This window comes from Stigmatopora argus, chromosome 4, assembly GCF_051989625.1.
Source record: "Stigmatopora argus isolate UIUO_Sarg chromosome 4, RoL_Sarg_1.0, whole genome shotgun sequence".
Lineage (NCBI taxonomy): Eukaryota > Metazoa > Chordata > Actinopteri > Syngnathiformes > Syngnathidae > Stigmatopora > Stigmatopora argus.
The window spans coordinates 16,477,281-16,497,275 of record NC_135390.1 but is presented as its reverse complement, the minus strand read 5'-3'; the positions used below and the strand labels follow the sequence as shown (position 1 = coordinate 16,497,275).

Sequence of the window (19,995 nt, the reverse complement as noted above, 5' to 3'; positions counted from 1 at the left end):
TAAAAAATGACCATGTATAGTAAGGCTTTTTTTTCCTTAAAAAACAACCATGTATAGTAAGGCTTTATTCTTTAAAAAAACTACCATGTATAGTAAGCCTTTTTTCATAAAAAATGACCATGTATAGTAAGGCTTTTTTGTCAAAAAATGACCATGTATAGTAAGGCTTTTTTTTGTTAAAAAATGACCATGTATAGTAAGGCCTTTTTAGTTTAAAAAAAAGACCATGTATAGTAAGGCTTTATTTCTTTTAAAAATGACCATGTATAGTAAGGCTTTTTTTCTTAAAAAATGACCATGTATAGTAAGGCTTTTTTTTCCTTAAAAAACAACCATGTATAGTAAGGCTTTTTCTTAAAAAAACAACCATGTATAGTAAGGCTTTATTCTTTAAAAAAACTACCATGTATAGTAAGGCTTTTTTCATAAAAAAAGACCATGTATAGTAAGGCCTTTTTAGTTTAAAAAAGACCATGTATAGTAAGGCTTTATTTCTTTAAAAAATGACCATGTATAGTAAGGCCTTTTTAGTTAAAAAAAAGACCATGTATAGTAAGGCTTTATTTCTTTAAAAAATGACAGTGTATAGTAAGGCTTTATTCTTTAAAAAACTACCATGTATAGTAAGGCTTTATTTCTTTAAAAAAATACCATGTATAGTAAGGCTTTTTTTCTTAAAAAACAACCATGTATAGTAAGGCTTTTTCTTAAAAAAACAACCATGTATAGTAAGGCTTTATTCTTTAAAAAAACTACCATGTATAGTAAGGCTTTATTCGTAAAAAATGACCATGTATATTAAGGCTTTTTTGTCAAAAAATGACCATGTATAGTAAGGCTTTTTTTGTTAAAAAATGACCATGTATAGTAAGGCCTTTTTAGTTTAAAAAAAGACCATGTATAGTAAGGCTTTATTTCTTTTAAAAATGACCATGTATAGTAAGGCTTTTTTTCTTAAAAAATGACCATGTATAGTAAGGCTTTTTTTTCTTAAAAAACAACCATGTATAGTAAGGCTTTTTTCTTAAAAAACAACCATGTATAGTAAGGCTTTATTCTTCAAAAAAACTACCATGTATAGTAAGGCTTTTTTCGTAAAAAATGACCATGTATAGTAAGGCTTTTTTGTCAAAAAATGACCATGTATAGTAAGGCTTTTTTTTGTTAAAAAATGACCATGTATAGTAAGGCCTTTTTAGTTTAAAAAAAGACCATGTATAGTAAGGCTTTATTCTTTAAAAAACTACCATGTATAGTAAGGCTTTATTTCTTTAAAAAATGACCATGTATAGTAAGGCTTTTTTTCTTAAAAAATGACCATGTATAGTAAGGCTTTTTTTTCCTTAAAAAACAACCATGTATAGTAAGGCTTTTTCTTAAAAAAAACAACCATGTATAGTAAGGCTTTATTCTTTAAAAAAACTACCATGTATAGTAAGCCTTTTTTCATAAAAAATGACCATGTATAGTAAGGCTTTTTTGTCAAAAAATGACCATGTATAGTAAGGCTTTTTTTGTTAAAAAATGACCATGTATAGTAAGGCCTTTTTAGTTTAAAAAAAAGACCATGTATAGTAAGGCTTTATTTCTTTTAAAAATGACCATGTATAGTAAGGCTTTTTTTCTTAAAAAATGACCATGTATAGTAAGGCTTTTTTTTTCCTTAAAAAACAACCATGTATAGTAAGGCTTTTTCTTAAAAAAACAACCATGTATAGTAAGGCTTTATTCTTTAAAAAAACTACCATGTATAGTAAGGCTTTTTTCATAAAAAATGACCATGTATAGTAAGGCCTTTTTAGTTTAAAAAAAGACCATGTATAGTAAGGCTTTATTTCTTTAAAAAATGACCATGTATAGTAAGGCTTTTTTTCTTAAAAAACAACCATGTATAGTAAGGCTTTTTTTCTTAAAAAACAACCATGTATAGTAAGGCTTTTTTCTTAAAAAACAACCATGTATAGTAAGGCTTTATTCTTAAAAAAAACTACCATGTATAGTAAGGCTTTTTTCGTAAAAAATGACCATGTATAGTAAGGCTTTTTTATCAAAAAATGACCATGTATAGTAAGGCTTTTTTTGTTAAAAAATGACCATGTATAGTAAGGCCTTTTTAGTTAAAAAAAAGACCATGTATAGTAAGGCTTTATTTCTTTTAAAAATGACCATGTATAGTAAGGCTTTTTTTCTTAAAAAATGACCATGTATAGTAAGGCTTTTTTTTTCTTAAAAAACAACCATGTATAGTAAGGCTTTTTTTTTTCTTAAAAAACAACCATGTATAGTAAGGCTTTATTCTTCAAAAAAACTACCATGTATAGTAAGGCTTTTTTCGTAAAAAATGACCATGTATAGTAAGGCTTTTTTGTCAAAAAATGACCATGTATAGTAAGGCTTTTTTAGTTTAAAAAAAAGACCATGTATAGTAAGGCTTTATTTCTTTAAAAAATGACCACATATAGTAAGGCTTTTTTTCTTAAAAAATGACCATGTATAGAAAGGCTTTTTTCTTAAAAAACAACCATGTATAGTAATGCTTTAAAAAAAAAACTACCATGTATATTAAGGCTTTATTTCTTTAAAAAATGACCATGTATAGTAAGGCTTTATTCCTTTAAAAAACTACCATGTATAGTAAGGCTTTACTTCTTTAAAAAATGACCATGTATAGTAAGGCTTTTTTTCTTAAAAAATGACCATGTATAGTAAGGCTTTTTTTTCCTTAAAAAACAACCATGTATAGTAAGGCTTTATTCTTTAAAAAAACTACCATGTATAGTAAGCCTTTTTTCATAAAAAATGACCATGTATAGTAAGGCTTTTTTGTCAAAAAATGACCATGTATAGTAAGGCTTTTTTTTGTTAAAAAATGACCATGTATAGTAAGGCCTTTTTAGTTTAAAAAAAAGACCATGTATAGTAAGGCTTTATTTCTTTTAAAAATGACCATGTATAGTAAGGCTTTTTTTCTTAAAAAATGACCATGTATAGTAAGGCTTTTTTTTCCTTAAAAAACAAACATGTATAGTAAGGCTTTTTCTTAAAAAAACAACCATGTATAGTAAGGCTTTATTCTTTAAAAAAACTACCATGTATAGTAAGGCTTTTTTCATAAAAAATGACCATGTATAGTAAGGCCTTTTTAGTTTAAAAAAGACCATGTATAGTAAGGCTTTATTTCTTTAAAAAATGACCATGTATAGTAAGGCTTTTTTTCTTAAAAAACAACCATGTATAGTAAGGCTTTTTTCTTAAAAAACAACCATTTATAGTAAGGCTTTATTCTTAAAAAAAACTACCATGTATAGTAAGGCTTTTTTCGTAAAAAATGACCATGTATAGTAAGGCTTTTTTATCAAAAAATGACCATGTATAGTAAGGCTTTTTTTGTTAAAAAATGACCATGTATAGTAAGGCCTTTTTAGTTTAAAAAAAGACCATGTATAGTAAGGCTTTATTTCTTTTAAAAATGACCATGTATAGTAAGGCTTTTTTTCTTAAAAAATGACCATGTATAGTAAGGCTTTTTTTTTCTTAAAAAACAACCATGTATAGTAAGGCTTTTTTCTTAAAAAACAACCATGTATAGTAAGGCTTTATTCTTCAAAAAAACTACCATGTATAGTAAGGCTTTTTTCGTAAAAAATGACCATGTATAGTAAGGCTTTTTTGTCAAAAAATGACCATGTATAGTAAGGCTTTTTTTGTTAAAAAATGACCATGTATAGTAAGGCCTTTTTAGTTTAAAAAAAGACCATGTATAGTAAGGCTTTATTCTTTAAAAAACTACCATGTATAGTAAGGCTTTATTTCTTTAAAAAATGACCATGTATAGTAAGGCTTTTTTTCTTAAAAAATGACCATGTATAGTAAGGCTTTTTTTTCCTTAAAAAACAACCATGTATAGTAAGGCTTTTTCTTAAAAAAAAACAACCATGTATAGTAAGGCTTTATTCTTTAAAAAAACTACCATGTATAGTAAGCCTTTTTTCATAAAAAATGACCATGTATAGTAAGGCTTTTTTGTCAAAAAATGACCATGTATAGTAAGGCTTTTTTTGTTAAAAAATGACCATGTATAGTAAGGCCTTTTTAGTTTAAAAAAAAGACCATGAAAAGTAAGGCTTTATTTCTTTTAAAAATGACCATGTATAGTAAGGCTTTTTTTCTTAAAAAATGACCATGTATAGTAAGGCTTTTTTTTCCCTTAAAAAACAACCATGTATAGTAAGGCTTTTTCTTAAAAAAACAACCATGTATAGTAAGGCTTTATTCTTTAAAAAAACTACCATGTATAGTAAGGCTTTTTTCATAAAAAATGACCATGTATAGTAAGGCCTTTTTAGTTTAAAAAAAGACCATGTATAGTAAGGCTTTATTTCTTTAAAAAATGACCATGTATAGTAAGGCTTTTTTTCTTAAAAAACAACCATGTATAGTAAGGCTTTTTTCTTAAAAAACAACCATGTATAGTAAGGCTTTATTCTTAAAAAAAACTACCATGTATAGTAAGGCTTTTTTCGTAAAAAATGACCATGTATAGTAAGGCTTTTTTATCAAAAAATGACCATGTATAGTAAGGCTTTTTTTGTTAAAAAATGACCATGTATAGTAAGGCCTTTTTAGTTTAAAAAAAGACCATGTATAGTAAGGCTTTATTTCTTTTAAAAATGACCATGTATAGTAAGGTTTTTTTTTCTTAAAAAATGACCATGTATAGTAAGGCTTTTTTTTTTCTTAAAAAACAACCATGTATAGTAAGGCTTTTTTCTTAAAAAACAACCATGTATAGTAAGGCTTTATTCTTCAAAAAAACTACCATGTATACTAAGGCTTTTTTCGTAAAAAATGACCATGTATAGTAAGGCTTTTTTGTCAAAAAATGACCATGTATAGTAAGGCTTTTTTTGTTAAAAAATGACCATGTATAGTAAGGCCTTTTTAGTTTAAAAAAGACCATGTATAGTAAGGCTTTATTCTTTAAAAAACTACCATGTATAGTAAGGCTTTATTTCTTTAAAAAATGACCATGTATAGTAAGGCTTTATTCTTTAAAAAACTACCATGTATAGTAAGGCTTTATTTCTTTAAAAAATGACCATGTATAGTAAGGCTTTATTTCTTAAAAAATGACCATGTATAGTAAGGCTTTTTTTCTTAAAAAACAACCATGTATAGTAAGGCTTTTTCTTAAAAAAACAACCATGTATAGTAAGGCTTTATTCTTTAAAAAAAACTACCATGTACACTAAGGCTTTTTTCGTAAAAAATGACCATGTATAGTAAGGCTTTTTTGTCAAAAAATGACCATGTATAGTAAGGCTTTTTTTGTTAAAAAATGACCATGTATAGTAAGGCCTTTTTAGTTTAAAAAAGACCATGTATAGTAAGGCCTTTTTAGTTTAAAAAAGACCATGTATAGTAAGGCTTTATTTCTTTAAAAAATGAGTGTATAGTAAGGCTTTTTTTCTTAAAAAATGACCATGTATAGTAAGGCTTTTTTTTCTTAAAAAACAACCATGTATAGTAAGGCTTTTTTCTTAAAAAACAACCATGTATAGTAAGGCTTTATTCTTTTAAAAAACTACCATGTATAGTAAGGCTTTTTTCATAAAAAATGACCATGTATAGTAAGGCTTTTTTGTCAAAAAATGACCATGTATAGTAAGGCTTTTTTTGTTAAAAAATGACCATGTATAGTAAGGCCTTTTTAGTTAAAAAAAGACCATGTATAGTAAGGCTTTATTTCTTTAAAAAATGACAGTGTATAGTAAGGCTTTATTCTTTAAAAAACTACCATGTATAGTAAGGCTTTATTTCTTTAAAAAAATACCATGTATAGTAAGGCTTTTTTTCTTAAAAAACAACCATGTATAGTAAGGCTTTTTCTTAAAAAAACAACCATGTATAGTAAGGCTTTATTCTTTAAAAAAACTACCATGTATAGTAAGGCTTTATTCGTAAAAAATGACCATGTATAGTAAGGCTTTTTTGTCAAAGAATGACCATGTATAGTAAGGCTTTTTTTGTTAAAAAATGACCATGTATAGTAAGGCCTTTTTAGTTTAAAAAAAGACCATGTATAGTAAGGCTTTATTTCTTTTAAAAATGACCATGTATAGTAAGGCTTTTTTTCTTAAAAAATGACCATGTATAGTAAGGCTTTTTTTTCTTAAAAAACAACCATGTATAGTAAGGCTTTTTTCTTAAAAAACAACCATGTATAGTAAGGCTTTATTCTTCAAAAAAAACTACCATGTATAGTAAGGCTTTTTTCGTAAAAAATGACCATGTATAGTAAGGCTTTTTTGTCAAAAAATGACCATGTATAGTAAGGCTTTTTTTTGTTAAAAAATGACCATGTATAGTAAGGCCTTTTTAGTTTAAAAAAAGACCATGTATAGTAAGGCTTTATTCTTTAAAAAACTACCATGTATAGTAAGGCTTTATTTCTTTAAAAAATGACCATGTATAGTAAGGCTTTTTTTCTTAAAAAATGACCATGTATAGTAAGGCTTTTTTTCCTTAAAAAACAACCATGTATAGTAAGGCTTTTTCTTAAAAAAAACAACCATGTATAGTAAGGCTTTATTCTTTAAAAAAACTACCATGTATAGTAAGCCTTTTTTCATAAAAAATGACCATGTATAGTAAGGCTTTTTTGTCAAAAAATGACCATGTATAGTAAGGCTTTTTTTGTTAAAAAATGACCATGTATAGTAAGGCCTTTTTAGTTTAAAAAAAAGACCATGTATAGTAAGGCTTTATTTCTTTTAAAAATGACCATGTATAGTAAGGCTTTTTTTCTTAAAAAATGACCATGTATAGTAAGGCTTTTTTTTTCCTTAAAAAACAACCATGTATAGTAAGGCTTTTTCTTAAAAAAACAACCATGTATAGTAAGGCTTTATTCTTTAAAAAAACTACCATGTATAGTAAGGCTTTTTTCATAAAAAATGACCATGTATAGTAAGGCCTTTTTAGTTTAAAAAAAGACCATGTATAGTAAGGCTTTATTTCTTTAAAAAATGACCATGTATAGTAAGGCTTTTTTTCTTAAAAAACAACCATGTATAGTAAGGCTTTTTTTCTTAAAAAACAACCATGTATAGTAAGGCTTTTTTCTTAAAAAACAACCATGTATAGTAAGGCTTTATTCTTAAAAAAAACTACCATGTATAGTAAGGCTTTTTTCGTAAAAAATGACCATGTATAGTAAGGCTTTTTTATCAAAAAATGACCATGTATAGTAAGGCTTTTTTTGTTAAAAAATGACCATGTATAGTAAGGCCTTTTTAGTTAAAAAAAAGACCATGTATAGTAAGGCTTTATTTCTTTTAAAAATGACCATGTATAGTAAGGCTTTTTTTCTTAAAAAATGACCATGTATAGTAAGGCTTTTTTTTTCTTAAAAAACAACCATGTATAGTAAGGCTTTTTTTTTCTTAAAAAACAACCATGTATAGTAAGGCTTTATTCTTCAAAAAAACTACCATGTATAGTAAGGCTTTTTTCGTAAAAAATGACCATGTATAGTAAGGCTTTTTTGTCAAAAAATGACCATGTATAGTAAGGCTTTTTTTGTTAAAAAATGACCATGTATAGTAAGGCTTTTTTTCCTTAAAAAACAGCCATGTATAGTAAGGCTTTTTCTTAAAAAAAACAACCATGTATAGTAAGGCTTTATTCTTTAAAAAAACTACCATGTATAGTAAGCCTTTTTTCATAAAAAATGACCATGTATAGTAAGGCGTTTTTTGTTAAAAAATGACCACGTATAGTAAGGCCTTTTTAGTTTAAAAAAAAGACCATGTATAGTAAGGCTTTATTTCTTTTAAAAATGACCATGTATAGTAAGGCTTTTTTTCTTAAAAAATGACCATGTATAGTAAGGCTTTTTTTCCCCTTAAAAAACAACCATGTATAGTAAGGCTTTTTCTTAAAAAAACAACCATGTATAGTAAGGCTTTATTCTTTAAAAAAACTACCATGTATAGTAAGGCTTTTTTCATAAAAAATGACCATGTATAGTAAGGCCTTTTTAGTTTAAAAAAAGACCATGTATAGTAAGGCTTTATTTCTTTAAAAAATGACCATGTATAGTAAGGCTTTTTTTCTTAAAAAACAACCATGTATAGTAAGGCTTTATTCTTTAAAAAAACTACCATGTATAGTAAGGCTTTTTTCATAAAAAATGACCATGTATAGTAAGGCCTTTTTAGTTTAAAAAAAGACCATGTATAGTAAGGCTTTATTTCTTTAAAAAATGACCATGTATAGTAAGGCTTTTTTTCTTAAAAAACAACCATGTATAGTAAGGCTTTTTTCTTAAAAAACAACCATGTATAGTAAGGCTTTATTCTTAAAAAAAACTACCATGTATAGTAAGGCTTTTTTCGTAAAAAATGACCATGTATAGTAAGGCTTTTTTATCAAAAAATGACCATGTATAGTAAGGCTTTTTTTGTTAAAAAACGACCATGTATAGTAAGGCTTTATTCTTCAAAAAAACTACCATGTATAGTAAGGCTTTTTTCGTAAAAAATGACCATGTATAGTAAGGCTTTTTTGTCAAAAAATGACCATGTATAGTAAGGCTTTTTTTGTTAAAAAATGACCATGTATAGTAAGGCCTTTTTAGTTTAAAAAAGACCATGTATAGTAAGGCTTTATTCTTTAAAAAACTACCATGTATAGTAAGGCTTTATTTCTTTAAAAAATGACCATGTATAGTAAGGCTTTTTTTCTTAAAAAATGACCATGTATAGTAAGGCTTTTTTTTCCTTAAAAAACAACCATGTATAGTAAGGCTTTTTCTTAAAAAAACAACCATGTATAGTAAGGCTTTATTCTTTAAAAAAACTACCATGTATAGTAAGGCTTTTTTCATAAAAAATGACCATGTATAGTAAGGCCTTTTTAGTTTAAAAAAAGACCATGTATAGTAAGGCTTTATTTCTTTAAAAAATTATCTTGTATAGTAAGGCTTTTTTCTTAAAAAACAACCATGTATAGTAAGGCTTTTTTCTTAAAAAATGACCATGTATAGTAAGGCCTTTTTAGTTTAAAAAAGACCATGTATAGTAAGGCCTTTTTAGTTTAAAAAAGACCATGTATAGTAAGGCTTTATTTCTTTAAAAAATGACAGTGTATAGTAAGGCTTTTTTTCTTAAAAAATGACCATGTATAGTAAGGCTTTTTTTTCTTAAAAAACAACGATGTATAGTAAGGCTTTTTTCTTAAAAAACAACCATGTATAGTAAGGCTTTATTCTTTTAAAAAACTACCATGTATAGTAAGGCTTTTTTCATAAAAAATGACCATGTATAGTAAGGCTTTTTTGTCAAAAAATGACCATGTATAGTAAGGCTTTTTTTGTTAAAAAATGACCATGTATAGTAAGGCCTTTTTAGTTTAAAAAAAGACCATGTATAGTAAGGCTTTTTTCTTTAAAAAAACTACCATGTATAGTAAGGCTTTTTTCGTAAAAAATGACCATGTATAGTAAGGCTTTTTTCGTAAAAAATGACCATGTATAGTAAGGCTTTTTTGTCAAAAAATGACCATGTATAGTAAGGCTTTTTTTGTTAAAAAAATGACCATGTATAGTAAGGCCTTTTTAGTTTAAAAAAAGACCATGTATAGTAAGGCTTTATTTCTTTAAAAAATGACCATGTATAGTAAGGCTTTTTTTCTTAAAAAATGACCATGTATAGTAAGGCTTTTTTTTCCTTAAAAAACAACCATGTATAGTAAGGCTTTTTCTTAAAAAAAACAACCATGTATAGTAAGGCTTTATTCTTTAAAAAAACTACCATGTATAGTAAGGCTTTTTTCATAAAAAATGACCATGTATAGTAAGGCTTTTTTGTCAAAAAATGACCATGTATAGTAAGGCTTTTTTTGTTAAAAAATGACCATGTATAGTAAGGCCTTTTTAGTTTAAAAAAAGACCATGTATAGTAAGGCTTTATTTCTTTAAAAAATGACCATGTATAGTAAGGCTTTTTTTCTTAAAAAACAACCATGTATAGTAAGGCTTTATTCTTTAAAAAAACTACCATGTATAGTAAGGCTTTTTTCGTAAAAAATGACCATGTATAGTAAGGCTTTTTTGTCAAAAAATGACCATGTATAGTAAGGCTTTTTTTGTTAAAAAATGACCATGTATAGTAAGGCCTTTTTAGTTAAAAAAAGACCATGTATAGTAAGGCTTTATTCTTTAAAAAACTACCATGTATAGTAAGGCTTTATTTCTTTAAAAAATGACCATGTATAGTAAGGCTTTATTTCTTAAAAAATGACCATGTATAGTAAGGCTTTTTTTTCTTAAAAAACAACTATGTATAGTAAGGCTTTTTCTTAAAAAAACAACCATGTATAGTAAGGCTTTATTCTTTAAAAAAACTACCATGTACACTAAGGCTTTTTTCGTAAAAAATGACCATGTATAGTAAGGCTTTTTTGTCAAAAAATGACCATGTATAGTAAGGCTTTTTTTGTTAAAAAATGACCATGTATAGTAAGGCCTTTTTAGTTTAAAAAATACCATGTATAGTAAGGCCTTTTTAGTTTAAAAAAGACCATGTATAGTAAGGCTTTATTTCTTTAAAAAATGACAGTGTATAGTAAGGCTTTTTTTCTTAAAAAATGACCATGTATAGTAAGGCTTTTTTTTTCTTAAAAAATGACCATGTATAGTAAGGCTTTTTCTTAAAAAACAACCATGTATAGTAAGGCATTATTCTTTTAAAAAACTACCATGTATAGTAAGGCTTTTTTCATAAAAAATGACCATGTATAGTAAGGCTTTTTTGTCAAAAAATGACCATGTATAGTAAGGCTTTTTTTGTTAAAAAATGACCATGTATAGTAAGGCCTTTTTAGTTTAAAAAAAGACCATGTATAGTAAGGCTTTTTTCTTTAAAAAAACTACCATGTATAGTAAGGCTTTTTTCGTAAAAAATGACCATGTATAGTAAGGCTTTTTTCGTAAAAAATGACCATGTATAGTAAGGCTTTTTTGTCAAAAAATGACCATGTATAGTAAGGCTTTTTTTGTTAAAAAAATGACCATGTATAGTAAGGCCTTTTTAGTTTAAAAAAAGACCATGTATAGTAAGGCTTTATTTCTTTAAAAAATGACCATGTATAGTAAGGCTTTTTTTCTTAAAAAATGACCATGTATAGTAAGGCTTTTTTTTCCTTAAAAAACAACCATGTATAGTAAGGCTTTTTCTTAAAAAAAACAACCATGTATAGTAAGGCTTTATTCTTTAAAAAAACTACCATGTATAGTAAGGCTTTTTTCATAAAAAATGACCATGTATAGTAAGGCTTTTTTGTCAAAAAATGACCATGTATAGTAAGGCTTTTTTTGTTAAAAAATGACCATGTATAGTAAGGCCTTTTTAGTTTAAAAAAAGACCATGTATAGTAAGGCTTTATTTCTTTAAAAAATGACCATGTATAGTAAGGCTTTTTTTCTTAAAAAACAACCATGTATAGTAAGGCTTTTTTCTTAAAAAACAACCATGTATAGTAAGGCTTTATTCTTTAAAAAAACTACCATGTATAGTAAGGCTTTTTTCGTAAAAAATGACCATGTATAGTAAGGCTTTTTTGTCAAAAAAGGACCATGTATAGTAAGGCCTTTTTAGTTTAAAAAAAGACCATGTATAGTAAGGCTTTTTTCTTAAAAAACAACCATGTATAGTAAGGCTTTATTCTTTAAAAAAACTACTATGTATAGTAAGGCTTTTTTCGTAAAAAATGACCATGTATAGTAAGGCTTTTTTGCCAAAAAATGACCATGTATAGTAAGGCTTTTTTTGTTAAAAAATGACCATGTATAGTAAGGCCTTTTTAGTTTAAAAAAAGACCATGTATAGTATGGCTTTATTTCTTTAAAAAATGACCATGTATAGTAAGGCTTTTTTTCTTAAAAAATGACCATGTATAGTAAGGCTTTTTTTTCTTAAAAAACAACCATGTATAGTAAGGCTTTATTCTTTAAAAAAACTACCATGTATAGTAAGGCTTTTTTCATAAAAAATGACCATGTATAGTAAGAACTTTTTAGTTTAAAAAAAGACCATGTATAGTAAGGCTTTATTTCTTTAAAAAATGACCATGTATAGTAAGGCTTTTTTTCTTAAAAAACAACCATGTATAGTAAGGCTTTTTTCTTAAAAAACAACCATGTATAGTAAGGCTTTATTCTTTAAAAAAACTACCATGTATAGTAAGGCTTTTTTCGTAAAAAATGACCATGTATAGTAAGGCTTTTTTTGTCAAAAAATGACCATGTATAGTAAGGCTTTTTTTGTTAAAAAATGACCATGTATAGTAAGGCCTTTTTAGTTAAAAAAAAAGACCATGTATAGTAAGGCTTTATTCTTTAAAAAACTACCATGTATAGTAAGGCTTTATTTCTTTAAAAAATGACCATGTATAGTAAGGCTTTATTTCTTAAAAAATGACCATGTATAGTAAGGCTTTTTTTTCTTTAAAAACAACCATGTATAGTAAGGCTTTATTCTTTAAAAAAACTACCATGTACACTAAGGCTTTTTTCGTAAAAAATGACCATGTATAGTAAGGCTTTTTTGTCAAAAAATGACCATGTATAGTAAGGCTTTATTTCTTTAAAAAAAAATACTCTTTATAGTAAGGCTTCTTTTCATTTAAAAAAAAGCCTTACTATACATGGTCGTTTTTAAAGAGAAAAAGCCTTACTACACATGGTCATATTTTAAAGAAAAAATGCCTTACTATACATGGTCATTATTTGAAGAATTCTTTTAAAAATTACCATGTATAGTATGTTTTTTTTTCTTAAAAAAACATTAACAGTCAGGCTTTTTTTCCAATTACGAAACAAAGACCATATATACTAATTGTAATCTAATACAATGTTTCTCTTATAATACTATACAACAATTTGTTGTCATATTAAGACATTTTTCTCTCAATCTTTCCCAGTTTCACAAGTTGTGACATAACGAAAGTCATACAACACTTTCATCTTTAATCTTGAAAGTACTTTCCCTCTGCATACTTTGTAGCGCTTTCACCTATTTCCGGTATTCTACTTTTTTTCCGCAGCACACTCCAACCAAAAAGCCATGTTCCAAATCCCCACTCTGCTTTTTTTGTCCGCAGACGTCTAATTGCCTGCGAGCGTTCTCAGCGGGAGTCCGGCGTACCCTCTGGCGAGGCTTCTCCCCTCGGCAATGCTCGGTGCCAGCGGCGCCGCCGGGCCAGCCGGGGGTCTCATGACCCCAAGGGTCCCCCCCCCGCCTCACCAACGGGGACGCTCCCGCCAAAGGCCCGTCGGGAAGCGGATGCTCGGCCGCGAGGGGGTTCTGCGGAAACGGCGGAAAGGTCATACGACGAGGCCGCGAGTCGCTTGGCAACCAGACTTTTCAGATTGATGTCCCATCCGCTTGTGCAGTTGAAATAGATTGGATGTCGGCGGCCTAGGAAAGAAAGGAGAGAATGAGACAAAATGAAGAGCGAGCGCATTTGGACGGCGCCCCCGCCTGCCCCGCGAAGCAGCTGAGAGACGTGCAGCCACAATGGCCCTTTAGGGCGAGACGGTCCTAATCCGTCCCCCCCTCCAATCCGTCCTACTGCGCCGGTGAAAGGGGCCCCGTCAATCATAGCGCGGGACCCTCGGGTCCCCGAGATGGACGTGCTCAGATTTGGAGGATTTACTGTACCCCCTCTTTTTTTTTTTTTGCTGCCTCGTCTTATTAAAAAGCTCCTCACAGACGCCACTGAGAAAGAGAGACGCACTTTTTGTCTTGGTTTTCCTCCTTAATCCAGAGCTGACAAATACTATCAATCTGCTGTCATTTACGAAGATCTGTCTGACCAAACTGCTAAAGACACATTTTGTATTTAAAAAAAAACCCTTTTTTTCAGCAATTTATATGACAATTAAATTGTTTAAAGTTTTCATGTTTTTACCATTTTAACTTTGCGTGTCTATTCATTTGGAAGCGCAACGTCAAGGTTAGGATTTTTACAAATGTAAGCATCTTTGAGCTATGTCCTTTTCTGCAAAAGTCACATCATTTCAGAAGTCACTGTGGTCCAGTGGCAAAGACAATGGGTCAGAACTTCAGGTGGACTCAAGTTCAAATCAGGAATGAGTTCAATTCCACTCTTTGCAATTCTCAAATTGTTTATTTAGGTAATGAAAAGGATAAATATAACTTCCAATCATGTATAGGCGGGCCGCCTCGTGGTGTAGTGGGTAACTCACCTGCCTGCGACGTGGGTGTCGAGGGTTCACGTCCCGGTGTCGCCGGTCAACGACTGTATGGTGTCGGCAGTCGGCCGAAGGCCGACTGTCGAACACCACCAGGAACCCCCCCCTCCCAACTGTCTTCCGGTCAGCCGAAGGCTGACCGGAAATATTGTTTTGCTGAAAAAAATGACTAAGTCTTTATTTGAATGAAAAAAGGATTACCCATTTACTGAACTACTAGTGTAGTGATTAGTCAAACGAGAGCGGGATTCGAACCCCATCTCCCACATGGCAGTCAAATCCACTAACTTGAGGTCTGTCTGACCCATTGTCTTTGCCACTGGACCACAGTGACTTCTGAAATGAGATGATTGGAAGTTATATTTATCCTTTTCATTACCTCAATAAACAATTTGAGAATTGCAACGAGTGGAATTGAACTCACTCCTGATTCCCGCCCCATGTTCTGACCCAATGATTTTGCCAGTGGACCACAGCAACAACTAGAAGGTGAAGAATCAGAAGTCAGATTTATTCTCCGACTCTCTTAGCCTTACTTGCTATGTCATTTTTTAAAGAAAAAAAGCCTTACTATACTGTGTCGTTTTTTAAGAAAAGAAGCCTTACTATACAATATCGTTTTTTAAGAAAAAAAGGCTTCCTCTACTATGTCGTTTTTTAAGAAAAAAAGCCATACTATACTATGTCGTTTTTTAAAGGAAAAAAGCCATTCTAAACTATGTCGTTTTTTAGGGAAAAAGCCTTGCTCTACTATGTCGTTTTTCAAGAAAAAAAGCCATGCTATACTATGTCGTTTTTTTAGGGGAAAAAAGCCATGCTATACTATGTCGTTTTTTTAGGAAAAAAAGCCTTACTATACTATGTCGTTTTTTAAAGGAAAAAAGCCATACTATACTATGTCGTTTTTTAGGGGGGAAAAGCCATACTATACTATGTCGTTTTTTAAGAAAAAAAGCCTTACTATACTATGTCATTTTTTAAGAAAAAAAGCCATACTATACTATGTCGTTTTTTAAAGGAAAAAAGCCATACTATACTATGTCGTTTTTTAGGGAAAAAGCCTTCCACTACTATGTCGTTTTTCAAGAAAAAAAGCCATGCTATACTATGTCGTTTGTTAGGAAAAAAAGCCTTACTATACTTGGTCATTTTTTAAAGGAAAAAAGCCATACTATACTATGTCGTTTTTTAGGGGGGGAAAGCCATACTATACTATGTCGTTTTTTAGGAAAAAAAGCCTTACTATACTTGGTCGTTTTTTAAAGGAAAAAAGCCATACTATACTATGTCGTTTTTTAGGGGGGGAAAGCCATACTATACTATGTCGTTTTTTAAGAAAAAAAGCCTTACTATACTATGTCATTTTTTAAGAAAAAAAGCCATACGATACTATGTCGTTTTTTAGGGGGGGAAAGCAATACTATACTATGTCGTTTTTTAAAGGAAAAAAGCCATACTATACTATGTCGTTTTTTAGGGGGGGAAAGCAATACTATACTATGTCGTTTTTTTAAAGGAAAAAAGCCATACTATACTATGTCGTTTTTTAGGGAAAAAGCCTTCCTCTACTATGTCGTTTTTCAAGAAAAAAAGCCATGCTATACTATGTCGTTTTTTTAGGGGGAAAAAGCAATGCTATACTATGTCGTTTTTTAGGAAAAAAAAGCCTTACTATACTATGTCGTTTTTTAAAGGAAAAAAGCCATACTATACTATGTCGTTTTTTAGGGGAGAAAAGCCATACTATACTATGTCGTTTTTTAAGAAAAAAAGCCTTACTATACTATGTCGTTTTTTAAGAAAAAAAGCCTTACTATACTATGTCGTTTTTTTAAGAAAAAAAGCCTTACTATACTATGTCGTTTTTTAGGAAAAAAAGCCTTACTATACTATGTCGTTTTTTAGGGGGGAAAAGCCATACTATACTATGTCGTTTTTTAAGAAAAAAAGCCTTACTATACTATGTCGTTTTTTAAGAAAAAAAGCCATACTATACTGTGTCGTTTTTTAAAGGAAAAAAGCCATACTATACTATGTCGTTTTTTAGGGAAAAAGCCTTCCTCTACTATGTCGTTTTTTAAAGGAAAAATCCATTCTAAACTATGTCGTTTTTTAGGAAAAAAAGCCTTACTATACTTGGTCGTTTTTTAAAGGAAAAAAGCCATACTATACTATGTCGTTTTTTAGGGGGGAAAAGCCATACTATACTATGTCGTTTAAGAAAAAAAGCCTTACTATACTATGTCGTTTTTTAAGAAAAAAAGCCTTATATACTATGTCGTTTTTTAAAGGAAAAAAGCCATACTATACTATGTCGTTTTTTAGGGGGGAAAAGCCATACTATACTATGTCGTTTTTTAAGAAAAAAAGCCTTACTATACTATGTCGTTTTTTAAAGGAAAAAAGCCATACTATACTTTGTCGTTTTTTAGGGGGGAAAAGCCATACTATACTATGTCGTTTTTTAAGAAAAAAAGCCTTACTATACTATGTCGTTTTTTAAGAAAAAAAGCCATACTATACTATGTCGTTTTTTAAAGGAAAAATCCATTCTAAACTATGTCGTTTTTTAGGGAAAAAGCCTTCCTCTACTATGTCATTTTTCAAGAAAAAAAGCCATGCTATACTATGTCGTTTTTTTAGGGGAAAAAGCCTTAGTGTACTATGTCGTTTTTTTAAAGGAAAAAAGCCATACTATACTATGTCGTTTTTTGGGGGGAAAAGCCATACTATACTATGTCGTTTTTTAAGAAAAAAAGCCTTACTATACTATGTCGTTTTTTAAGAAAAAAAGCCATACTATACTATGTCGTTTTTTAAAGGAAAAAAGCCATACTATACTATGTCGTTTTTTAGGGAAAAAGCCTTCCACTACTATGTCGTTTTTCAAGAAAAAAAGCCTTACTATACTTGGTTGTTTTTTAAAGGAAAAAAGCCATACTATACTATGTCGTTTTTTAAGAAAAAAAGCCTTACTATACTATGTCGTTTTTTAAGAAAAAAAGCCTTACTATACTATGTCGTTTTTTAAGAAAAAAAGCCTTAGTATACTATGTCGTTTTTTAGGGGGGAAAAGCCATACTATACTATGTCGTTTTTTAAGAAAAAAAGCCTTACTATACTATGTCGTTTTTTAAAGGAAAAAAGCCATACTATACTATGTCGTTTTTTAGGGAAAAAGCCTTCCTCTACTATGTCGTTTTTCAAGAAAAAAAGCCATGCTATACTATGTCGTTTTTTAGGAAAAAAAGCCTTACTATACTTGGTCGTTTTTTAAAGGAAAAAAGCCATACTATACTATGTCGTTTTTTAGGGGGGAAAAGCCATACTATACTATGTCGTTTAAGAAAAAAAGCCTTACTATACTATGTCGTTTTTTAAGAAAAAAAGCCTTACTATACTATGTCGTTTTTTAGGGAAAAAGCCTTCCACTACTATGTCGTTTTTCAAGAAAAAAAGCCATGCTATACTATGTCGTTTTTTAGGAAAAAAAGCCTTACTATACTTGGTCGTTTTTTAAAGGAAAAAAGCCATACTATACTATGTCGTTTTTTAAGAAAAAAAGCCTTACTATACTATGTCGTTTTTTAAGAAAAAAAGCCATACTATACTATGTCGTTTTTTAAAGGAAAAAAGCCATTCTAAACTATGTCGTTTTTTAGGGAAAAAGCCTTCCTCTACTATGTCGTTTTTCAAGAAAAAAAGCCATGCTATACTATGTCGTTTTTTAGGAAAAAAAGCCTTACTATACTATGTCGTTTTTTAAAGGAAAAAAGCCATACTATACTATGTTGTTTTTTAGGGGGGAAAAGCCATACTATACCATGTCGTTTTTTAAGAAAAAAAGCCTTACTATACTATGTCGTTTTTTAAAGGAAAAAGCCATACTATACTATGTCGTTTTTTAGGGAAAAAGCCTTCCTCTACTATGTTGTTTTTCAAGAAAAAAAGCCATGCTATACTATGTCGTTTTTTGGGGGGGAAAAAGCCATGCTATACTATGTCGTTTTTTAGGAAAAAAAGCCTTACTATACTATGTCGTTTTTTAAGAAAAAAAGCCATACTATACTATGTCGTTTTTTAAAGGAAAAAAGCCATACTATACTATGTCGTTTTTTAGGGAAAAAGCCTTCCACTACTATGTCGTTTTTCAAGAAAAAAAGCCATGCTATACTATGTCGTTTTTTAGGAAAAAAAGCCTTACTATACTATGTCGTTTTTAGGGGGGAAAAGCCATACTATACTATGTCGTTTTTTAAAGGAAAAAAGCCATACTATACTATGTCGTTTTTTAGGGAAAAAGCCTTCCTCTACTATGTCGTTTTTCAAGAAAAAAAGCCATGCTATACTATGTCGTTTTTTAGGAAAAAAAGCCTTACTATACTTGGTCGTTTTTTAAAGGAAAAAAGCCATACTATACTATGTCGTTTTTTAGGGGGGAAAAGCCATACTATACTATGTCGTTTTTTAGGGGGGAAAAGCCATACTATACTATGTCGTTTTTTAAGAAAAAAAGCCTTACTATACTATGTCGTTTTTTAAGAAAAAAAGCCTTACTATACTATGTCGTTTTTTAAAGGAAAAAAGCTATACTATAGTATGTCGTTTTTTAGGGGGGGAAAGCCATACTATACTATGTCGTTTTTTTTAAAGGAAAAAAGCCATACTATACTATGTCATTTTTTAGGGGGGAAAAGCCATACTATACTATGTCGTTTTTTAAGAAAAAAAGCCTTACTATACTATGTCGTTTTTTAAGAAAAAAAGCCATACTATACTATGTCGTTTTTTAGGGAAAAAGCCTTCCTCTACTATGTCGTTTTTCAAGAAAAAAAGCCATGCTATACTATGTCGTTTTTTTAGGGGAAAAAAGCCATGCTATACTATGTCGTTTTTTAGGAAAAAAAGCCTTACTATACTATGTCGTTTTTTAGGGGGGAAAAGCCATACTATACTATGTCGTTTTTTAAGAAAAAAAGCCTTACTATACTATGTCGTTTTTTAAGAAAAAAAGCCATACTATACTATGTCGTTTTTTAAAGGAAAAAAGCCATACTATACTATGTCGTTTTTTAGGGAAAAAGCCTTCCTCTACTATGTCGTTTTTCAAGAAAAAAAGCCATGCTATACTATGTCGTTTTTTAGGGAAAAAAGCCTTACTATACTTGGTCGTTTTTTAAAGGAAAAAAGCCATACTATACTATGTCGTTTTTTAGGGAAAAAGCCTTCCACTACTATGTCGTTTTTCAAGAAAAAAAGCCATGCTATACTATGTCGTTTTTTAGGAAAAAAAGCCTTACTATACTATGTCGTTTTTTAAAGGAAAAAAGCCATACTATACTATGTTGTTTTTTAGGGGGGAAAAGCCATACTATACCATGTCGTTTTTTAAGAAAAAAAGCCTTACTATACTATGTCGTTTTTTAAAGGAAAAAAGCCATACTATACTATGTCGTTTTTTAGGGAAAAAGCCTTCCTCTACTATGTCGTTTTTCAAGAAAAAAAGCCATGCTATACTATGTCGTTTTTTGGGGGGGAAAAAGCCATGCTATACTATGTCGTTTTTTAGGAAAAAAAGCCTTACTATACTATGTCGTTTTTTAAGGAAAAAAGCCATACTATACTATGTCGTTTTTTAGGGAAAAAGCCTTCCACTACTATGTCGATTTTTAAGAAAAAAAGCCATGCTATACTATGTCGTTTTTTAGGAAAAAAAG

The 19,995-nt window shown here is 29.6% G+C and overlaps 1 protein-coding gene and 1 long non-coding RNA gene across 5 annotated transcripts in view; one reads left to right on the top strand and one right to left on the bottom strand.

Moving 5' to 3' along the window:
• LOC144073043 (uncharacterized) overlaps positions 1-13,982 on the top strand; it is a 56,218-nt gene extending 42,236 nt beyond the window's left edge. Inside the window, exon 4 of the long non-coding RNA XR_013299993.1 lies at positions 13,165-13,982. This is a non-coding gene — a long non-coding RNA (uncharacterized LOC144073043). The remainder of the gene's footprint in view (positions 1-13,164) is intronic.
• Positions 12,803-19,995, bottom strand: part of LOC144073042 (uncharacterized) — a 57,625-nt gene continuing 50,432 nt past the window's right edge. For all 4 annotated transcript variants that reach the window (XM_077598555.1, XM_077598552.1, XM_077598556.1 and 1 more), the window contains one exon: positions 12,803-13,481. In XM_077598555.1, the coding sequence (XP_077454681.1) occupies positions 13,428-13,481 (54 nt within the window). In that variant the 3' untranslated portion in view covers positions 12,803-13,427. The remainder of the gene's footprint in view (positions 13,482-19,995) is intronic.